This window comes from Telopea speciosissima, chromosome 2 (genome assembly GCF_018873765.1).
Source record: "Telopea speciosissima isolate NSW1024214 ecotype Mountain lineage chromosome 2, Tspe_v1, whole genome shotgun sequence".
Classification (NCBI taxonomy): Eukaryota; Viridiplantae; Streptophyta; class Magnoliopsida; order Proteales; family Proteaceae; genus Telopea; species Telopea speciosissima.
Window position 1 is genome coordinate 53186149 of NC_057917.1, and position 9246 is coordinate 53195394.

Sequence of the window (9246 nt, forward strand, 5' to 3'; positions counted from 1 at the left end):
CTCTCTCTCTCTCTTTCTCTCTTTCTCCTTTTATGACTTTTGAAATTGAGAAAGGGAACAAAGGGTCCGTTTTCTGGTCCAGTGGACCGTTGAAGCTTTTGCTCCTCCCTCTTTCCTTCCTTTTTATTAGACCGTTGGAGGATCAAACTTCATAATAAGGGTTAACGAAACGAAATCGAATCTCTCCTTTTTCTTCCGTGACGAGGACACGAAGCAGCCAACACCCAACAGAGGTGGAAGTGTAGAACGGCAATTAACCATGGCAGAGATTTCTGGAGCCGTACCACGGCTCAGGAATCACACTCTTCAATCTCTCCTTGCAGCCTTTGATCCAAAGGCTTTTCTGCTTTCTAAGAATTCAACATCCTCCCAAAGCTCAAATTCAGAAACCATGGTCGACTCTACTTCTGCTCTGCAACAAAACAATCTGCCAAGAAGTCACAATCTTGATCCCAAGGCCTTTCTCCTCTCTAGGAATTCTACTTTAACTTCTCTCGGGAACTCGAATTCAGCAGCCAAGGAGGAGGAGATTACCATTGCCCAGCCACCAAAAACCCATAAGCCGAGTCACCCTCTAGAATCTCTCTATGCAACACTTGATCCCAATGCTTCCATCCATACTCTGAATTCGACCTCCTCCTCTTTACCCGAGCTGCTAGAATTCACCCTGGCTGATTTTGCTGTAGAAAGAGGGCCGAGATACAGGGCTTACGCTGAACTGAGAGAATCCAAGCTAAGGAGCAAACACAATATGATGATCAAGGATGTACCAGAGTCGACAGTGACGTCTCCCAAGAAAAGGGTAACTTTCCAAGGGCCAGTTGCAGGCCGTGCGAGGAATGGAACGTCAGTAGTTACTCGATCGGTGCCGGATTTCTCAGCCATTCTGAGGAAAGAGAACAGAAGGCCCCCATCACCGACATTGCCGTCCATATTGGAGATGACACCACCACTTTCTTCTAAGACTTCGAAATTGAGCGTGGCGACATCGAAACTGGGTAGTAAATCGACCAATGCAATGGAGAAGAAGGGTGGGGGAGCATTGATGAGAAAGAGTTACGCCAGCGTTGAGGAGCTGAAAGGACTGTCTTCTGCTGTTGCCTCTGCCATTAATGGAGAGAGCAGAGGCGGGAAGGGCAGCCGAGGGATCAATCGAACTGTTTTAGGCTACAGACACTACTGATTGTGGAGCTGTGGTCCCATTCTTCCCATACACAATGCGCTTCTCTTTTTTATTTTTCTACTTAACCGTATAAATGTTTCGTACCTTCTCTTCTTCCTTGTTTTGAGAGAATTGGTGTTTCCTTCTATTTCTCATTCTTTCACGGATTGATTGTGGATTTTATATTCTTCTTTTCTTCAATACCTTTTCCTTTTCCACGTGTATGAAGCTATAAACTGAAAAGTCATGTATAAAAAGCTGGAATTGATGATAAATAAAAGAGTTGGAATTTCTTAGCTGTAAGTGGATGATCTATAGCTGTGAATCTCTTTTTTGAGCTTTTTCTTCTGTCCAGTAAGTACGGGATCAAGCCGGCATGATTCAATGGCTAAGGTAACTGTTAACTGATATGATGATGTCTGCAGACATTTGGATATCAATAGGCCTTCCTCAGGTGTACAGAAAAGAGAAAGCCATTGATTCTCCTGTATATGTATTATGTAGAATGAAACCCAAATGAAAATTCATCAATGCAACTGCAATTTGTAACTGACTTGCTACATCTCTTCTCACTGGGCAGTTGAGGTTCAGCTACCCTACCCTCAACTATCATTGAGGATATTCTTCACTGTCCAATTCGGCCACCATGCGATGAAGCCATGAGTTTGCACTCTTAACTGCTAGACATGTTACTCCCATCACCGTGGTGTATCATGCTTCCTCAGCCACACTATGAATTCTGCTCCATCTCCTGCCCCTTTTTCTGAAGAAGTTTCTGCTTCCATAGAAAAACCCATATAGCTTCTGTTTGACCTTTCCCAAATACAGAACAAAATCACTTAGCATGACCCCTACCATGAGCCATGCTAGGGTTTACTACACTCTAACCAAGTTAATTTTTAATGACAGAAGAAACTCAGAGGGATAAACCTGAAGTGAAATGCAAGTGCAAGTGCTCAAACATTAGAACAAAGAAGAAAAAATAACAAGGGTTACAGTAAATTTAGCAATTATAATTTATCAGAGGAGCCAATCATTTTGTACAAAAAAATTCCATGCTGTCCAGGATTGACTGGGTGCCGAGTCATGATTAACCCTGCGGTTACAATTGACGGATGTCAGGGTGAGGTGCAAAGTTGACAAGCTGTGTAGCTTCTACAAGTCAAAATAGCTGTCCCTGTCGCTGAGAATCAGAAGAAATTCCCCACCCCCCACTCCCGTATTGCAAAGGTCAGTCATCTGCCCTGTAACTCATACATAGTCAATATGATTGTCTCCATAGATGAGATTCAAATGGAACTCCCTCTGTGTGGCAAGAGGTCAATAACCATTTCATTGATTAGGAGTTTAAGTATGTATTGCTCTATTTCAGCCCCAGTCTCAAATGCTTCAACCTCAAAATGCATCCATTTCCCCGAGGAATCACTCATTTCCCTATCTATTATCTCATCCGTGTTCCTTCCAGCTAAATCTGTCCATATTCTAATCTCCTCGTTAACCTTCCTCCCTAAACTCTCTCTCCTCATCCCTGATCGCAAATTTTTCCAACTTTTGAACCCCATTTTACAGCAATGGCCATATTTCAAGTCCAGACACTCTATCATACAGTCGAAAAGGAACTTCCTCAGTTGGTTACCCTCTTTGGCTTGCATGAAACCCAGTCTGCAGTCGGAACTTCTAGACAGTGCATCAAAAAGAATCTCCAACTCCGAAAGGAAAATTGGGCCTAGAACGAAGTCTTCCTTACCAACACTTGGAGAAGCATTTCCAAACAACAATTCAGCATTCAGTAAAACCTCCCTGGCATGGTTGAGTTTGTCTCCATCTAGTCCAATTTCAGCAAGGCCTATACTGTCTAATAACTTGGAAATGGAGCAGAAGGAATTTGTCACCACCTCCCTTCCAACACTCCCTTGGCTGAAAGAGGTTGCAGAATCCAAAAGATCAGCATCAGCACCTGATGTCTGATGTAGGTCATAGAAGCAATCCATGGGCTCTGGCTGCATCTTGCATCCTGGGACAAGAAGCACGTAAGAAAAAACTGTAGAAATTAAGATTTATATAACTAGGAAATAAACTCTTTAAAGATTTAGGCACAAGTTCAATTGCTTAAAACCTTATTCCCAAAAATCTAACGCAGATTCTTACCTGAGCCACCATCAAGACTGTCAGAGAGACAAGTATCAGTAGAGAAAGAAGCTTCAAGAACTGACAAAGGGCTGGGATGTTCCCCATCCCCAGAAAGAGGCAAGCCAACTGAAACTGTAACTGCCTTTGCTTCTGTCTGAAAAGAGAGGAAATCAATGAACTAAAATTAGGTGGAGATAGTAAATGCCACAGCATGCATTGGTTAAGATACAAAATGACAGAATCTAAAACTCGTACACAAAAAGCATTTAAAATATGCATGTCAAACCATAAGTACAGGGAGCATGCATAAATGAAAATCGGGTTTGCCATTTCTATTTACTTAAGCCACTTATAGAAAAGCAAACTCCATCAGGCCTCTACGAACTGATTTGACCTTTTTTTTTTGTTTCTTCCAAGTAGTTATCCTTTTCCTTTTCAGTTCTCACCTTTGTTTCAGTTACTCAAGCATGTTTAGTTCTGTGGTGTACCCTTGGGACCATTTTGAGAATCTTCCATAAGTAGAAACATTCAATTTCCTTAATGTCACATGTTGAATCTTGCACTTATTCCAAAATACCAAATTTCCTTGACCTTTTATCCCATAAACAATTAAATTAGTTAATTGTACATTAAGGCATGATTCAAGGTAATAGTTATGAGATTCTTTTCTCTTCACCAGTCTGGAATAGAATAAAAAAAGGCATACCCAGTGCACGAAGCTCCCGCCATTGTGGGGTCTGGGGAGGGTCATAATGTACGCAGCCTTACCCCTGCTTTCGAAAAGAGGCTGTTTCCAGACTCGAACCCGTGACCTCTTGGTCACAATGGAGCAACTGTAACCGTTGCACCAAGGCCCGCCCTCACCAGTCTGGAATAGAATAGCAACTAAAAATCAAAATTGACAATTGGAAAACAATAGGCAGCATTATTTTCCTATAATATACTCATAATTCCTCAGATACTTTATTTTTTTTCCCATTCCAAATTCAATCCACACCAACTTTAATAAGAATAAGCATCATTTTCAGAAGGGTAAATTACGTAACACCCCCTGAAAATGGAACGATACTCAAGTCACCCCCTCTTATTTGAAAATACTCATCCATCCCCCCCTAGAGTAACGGTGTTAACTTAAAACAATCCAAAAACTGAAAAGACAATTTTAACCTCAACCAAAATAAGAAAAACAATGACAATTGAGGTACCCAACGTTTGTAGAAAATGCACTTAAAATACCCAAATCTCTCTACTCTCTCGCCCTCTCTGTCTTTCTCTGTAACTGACCCTAGACCCCCTTATCATACGCCCAGTCTCGAGCAATGAGATCCGAGATCCTTCAATCCCTCTGAAACTTACTTTTCTTTTCCAAACGTTAGGGACCTGCTCACCTTTAAGGCTGCAATTTACCCAACTAAAGTGGTAGTTCTAGTTAGCTGTTGCAGAATCTCTTTTCGTTTGCTCTCGCATTCTCTCAAGTCTCAACTGAAACGAAACAATGCGTTTTGGATTCTGCACTTTGGAGAGATTAGGTATGCGATCGCTCTTCTTTTATTCATTATTCAGGAGATTCAAGCCCAGATCCAACTCCAACATCAACAGCAACACATGGCTGCCATGAGATCTTCCAGATTCAAGCCATCAGATCTGTGATCTTCAAGGAAAGCTCGAGACAGTCCGACGCCTGAGATCTCTAGCATCGACAGTAGATCCCATAGCCTTCTGGGACGCTGTGAAAAGGCAGTTTCTGTCGGCTTCAACGTCTCTCCTCCATGCGATAGGCAGAAAAGAATTGCTTTTTCCATGAAAAGGCAATTTCTTTGGGGGAAAACTAATATCGATCCAATGGCTTGGGAGGACAAGAAGTGTCCTGGTGAATCTCGTTTCCCTCCTTTCTGGGCTCGCTTACAATGGGATCTCTAATAAGAGAAGAACTCTGAAAACCGAGACAGAACTTCAGACAGAGCGTCTCCCTTGATCTACATTGACCGTATAAAGGTTACAGAGTAAGGTCTGATGGCTGCCAACAACCAACTGCGTTTTCATTGTCTCCTCTTTGTTTTAAGCTCCAACCAATGGGTTGCTTAGGAAGATCAATAGAGTTTTGTGATTATGTTGTGGAGAAGAATTCTTGAAATTTTGGTTTTTATTTGTAGGTTCCAGAATTTTTATTGCTTCTGTGATGTTGCAATAGAAAATAATAAATCTTTACGATTTATTTGGAAAAAATAAATCTCGTTTCCTTGCTCAGGTATTCCTTTACTTCTCACTTCATCTTCTTATTTCCGTCTTGAACCTTTTTGGCCAGTCATTCGAATGAATTCATAAGCTTTCTTTTTTTTCCATGGTACCCATTCTAATTACTGGTTACATGAATTTGTTGTTCATTTATACCAGGCACTAGTGCTCTTGGATATTTTTGTAGAGAGCAACCCTTGAACAATGAGGCCAACAGACAGCTTACCCATGGAGAATCTGTCTCTGGTTGTTTCCAAGGGAGGAGTGGTGGTGAAGCTTGGAAAGTCTCGGCAATCGCCGTCGTATCACAAAGAAGCTTCCCCATTTTACTCTCTTTATACTTTTAGATCTCTTCCTCTTCCATGGATTGGACTCGCAGACTTGAAGGAGAAGAGAGAGAGTCTTAGAGAACGAGAGAGAGAGAGAGAGAGAGAGAGAGGATTTCCGTTGAAGTTAGGGTTAATGAATAGATCAACGGTGACCGTTCCTCCGCATGTTGACTATTTGGCATTCGGCGTCCGCTCTCCGGCGACTCTTCTACTTAAGATTGAGTTGCAGGTCATGTGAGGAAGAGGATAGAATTAAGGGTTTTTAGATTAAAGGGTAAAATGATAACTATACACTAGTCAAGGCTAATTTAGGAATTTAAATATTTTTAAGTTGCTGACTTCATCAGTTAACAGCATAAAACTATTGGTAGGGACTAATTTGTAACATAGTGCTCATATACAAGGGGACGGATGAGTATTTTCAAATAAGAGGGGGTGACTTGAGTATCGTTCCATTTTCAGGGGGCGTTACGTAATTTACCCTTTTCAGAAATTAGGTCATGTCAGACACAATTCATATTACAGGCATGAGACACATGCTGACAGATATTTTTATCAAGCCAAATATTTCTAGTTTTGAACTTCATTTCAATACAAGTTCTATGATTTCAATTATCCCAACTTCTATTATTTCTATATTGCATATTTATATAAATAAAATTATTTCTGGAATACTTCTTACTAGATGAAAAACTTGACACTCAACATCTTGCTCCTGCATCAGTAAGGACATACTTTATAACACAACAGCAACAAAAAGATATACAAGGAAAACCAACTGACCTGGAAATTTCTTTTTGAATTGAGCATCTCACCATGTGAAGATACATGATCAGAGAGATCAGAATTTATGTTGCACAAACTGTTCTGGTGAAACCCACCCACAGAGTTTTCTTCATCATGAGAAACTGTCCTTTCTGCAGTTAAGGCAGATATCAGCTCTTCAAGGATTGAAGCAGTAGATTTTTCTGAAATAGACAGCCCATCCCCCTCTTGAAATGTCAGTTCCCTCAGCTTTTGTTCCAGCAATGCACCCAGAGCATCTCCACTTAATCGTACTGCCTTATGAGAAGTATTTTCATCGTTTGCACCAAATAATTGCTTTTTCTGGGAAGTACCTTTGCCCATGAACTCATTTTGACCCCTGTAATTTTCCTTCACATCTGGAGGGGAGGAAGAGGCAGTCCTGTGCCTCACTGGGGAACTAAACATGAAAGAAACTATATTGGTGCCCTTATCACCAACATTCTTATTACCTTCATCAAGAATGGGATGCTCACTCTTGATATGGTTCTGGTTCACAAAGCATGCATTCAGATCCATTCTTTTCCTCTCGTTTACATTGCCACTAATGGTTCTTTGTTTTCCATATGATGAATTGTGGATACCTGTACTTTCAACCTGCCCCCTAAAATTCGCCGGCCTCCTCTTTCGATGTGGGGTCTTTAGCTGCAATGAGGAATCATCTTGCTTGTCATAAGCATATCTCGTTGAGTTATTTTTAAGATTATCTAGTACTTTAGGGTGCATTCTTGGCTGCACAGGACTGCTTAAATTTCGATTTAAAGCAACAAAATTTTTGGTCCCATTAGCACAATCACCAGCAGACATATGTTTTCGGCTTTGAACATTAGTGTATTTGGACCTCCGAGGTATCCTATCCTTAGGCACCAGGATCTGATTTTGTCCTTGAGAGCCCTGCTTAAGAAGGGTGGAAGAAGGTAAATCTTTTTGAGACCTGCATTGCTGATTTGAAACACGACGCTGAACCTGATCTTCTTGGAAAGGAGGTTTTCTCTCTGTTACATTTACCCTTCGGATATACATATTGGCTTTGGCTGGGGAAGTTGGCATAAACTGGTTCTGATTACGCAGAACATCTCTCTCCTGCTCAGGAGATTGAGGGTTCCCTTTTCTTTTGGTGATTGCTGACCCTTGACAAGCATTACTGAACTCTGAATTAAGAGGCAGAAACCCAGGTCTTTGTTCCTCAACATTTGACTTCAATTCGTTTACATCTAGCAGATTACCACAGCTATTATGCGGAAACTGCTCCTTCAAAGACTTGGCACCACAGGGATAATGCTTAGAATGGTGCAGTGACAAGGCCGTAGTTCCTTCTACAGTAATGTGATCCTCTGGATTAACAAGCAGAGAAGAAGAATAAGTGAGAGCACATTTTGCTCTATTGGTAGCTTGCAACCCAGGTTCTAAAATTTTTGTAGCGGCTTCCATCAGCCGGGCTGCATTTCTCGCAGAGAGTCTCCTTGGGCTCTTAACTGGCGATGCAAGCTTCTGATGATGCTTCTTCGAACGGGATAAAACACTCTTGAATTGCAGTGCTTCGGCCCCAAACCTGGTGATAGGCCGTCTATCGAACATTCCTGTCTTCTGAAGCTTCTGAGGCCTTGATTCCAGCTTCGAGCGACCCTTGTCCGCATTTATATCTTCTTGATCGAAACCCAAGTGTTGGGAAGTTCTTTGAAACCCATTAACTGACTTGTCTTCTGAGTCGCAAAGAAAATTATCAGAAAAAGAAGGTTTCTTTGGCTTTTCTTTACGCACTGTTGGCATGGATTCCAGCCCCATTAGCCTGGCGATCAAACCCGGTGATCGCATTTCACTGTTCCGCTCAGCGTCAATGCCATCAATCTCACATTTCTTCGCATTAGGGAAACCCCCACGATTTTCATCGGCAATCTATCATTTCGTTCAGAACCAAAAAGAGTAGGAAAAGAAAACGGTGAAAAAAATACTCACACATAAAGCAAGCACTCAAAGAAAAGAAAGATGCATACCAGTAAAAGCTTAGCCATTGGCCGCTTCTCATCTCCACTAAACTTCTTAGAAACTCGCTTTGCACGATCTAAGACAGAGAAAGGCAAACTACATCGTTCAACTCAAGGACAAGTAACAGCAACAATGCAGTTGGTTAGAGTTGAAAAAAAAAAAAAGAAATAAAGAAAAGAACCTGGTGGAAGCAGTTTCTTGGAGAATAACTTCTTCTTTGCAAGCCTACGGTTCCAATCGAAGAGCTGAAAGAAGATGCCAACACAACCACCGGGCCTCTGAGGCCGCTTCTCTGCAATGGCTAGACTGGACGACGTATTCCCCAAAGTATCGTTCATTTCTCCGACGAAGGGAGTAAATTGCAAACACAAAAACCAAATGAAGTTCCTCCACAAGGTAAATCCTGAAAGTTTCTGGCTTTGATGTTACCCAGCTGCCGAAAATGTGCTAAACTCTATCAGGCACCCCCAAACATTTCAGAGCAAAGCTCCGTAGTACTCAAGAGAAAGCAGAGTAACTCTGGTACGAAGACACTTCCGAACGAATGCCCTAATCCAATGCACCTAACCCCTTCTCCTCACAAATCTCTTCACAAGTCTA

The 9246-nt window shown here is 41.6% G+C and overlaps 2 protein-coding genes across 3 annotated transcripts; one reads left to right on the top strand and one right to left on the bottom strand.

The window, feature by feature from the left end:
- The first annotated feature begins 297 nt into the window (after positions 1 to 297).
- On the top strand, positions 298 to 1457 carry LOC122652549. Its single transcript, XM_043846324.1, has one exon. The coding sequence runs from the start codon at positions 392 to 394 to the stop codon at positions 1181 to 1183; it is 792 nt and encodes a 263-aa protein (XP_043702259.1). The 5' UTR covers positions 298 to 391; the 3' UTR covers positions 1184 to 1457.
- An 852-nt stretch (positions 1458 to 2309) lies between these two features.
- LOC122652693 lies at positions 2310 to 9038 on the bottom strand. Of its 2 annotated transcripts, XM_043846510.1 has the most exons (6): positions 8828 to 9038; positions 8655 to 8722; positions 7576 to 8556; positions 6640 to 7545; positions 3311 to 3446; positions 2310 to 3176 (listed from the first exon to the last, which is right to left on the bottom strand). In XM_043846510.1, exons 1-6 carry the CDS (start codon positions 8982 to 8984, stop codon positions 2452 to 2454), a joined length of 2973 nt encoding a protein of 990 aa, XP_043702445.1. In that variant the 5' UTR covers positions 8985 to 9038; the 3' UTR covers positions 2310 to 2451. The 2 variants fall into 2 exon arrangements, with proteins under 2 accessions (XP_043702445.1, XP_043702443.1); XM_043846508.1 differs by having other exon boundaries at positions 6640 to 8556.
- Positions 9039 to 9246: the final 208 nt, after the last annotated feature.

Bases quoted from the DNA above. Each gene is read 5' to 3' on its own strand.
- LOC122652693 (XM_043846508.1), bottom strand. From the start codon at position 8,984: ATGAACGATACTTTGGGGAATACGTCGTCCAGTCTAGCCATTGCAGAG. The intron at 3,447-6,639 runs GTCAGTTGGTTT...CTCTCTTTTCAG, and splicing joins ATTCAAAAAGAAATTTCCAG to ACAGAAGCAAAGGCAGTTAC. The intron at 3,177-3,310 runs GTAAGAATCTGC...TTCTTGTCCCAG, and splicing joins CAGTCTTGATGGTGGCTCAG to GATGCAAGATGCAGCCAGAG.
- LOC122652549 (XM_043846324.1), top strand. From the start codon at position 392: ATGGTCGACTCTACTTCTGCTCTGCAACAAAACAATCTGCCAAGAAGT.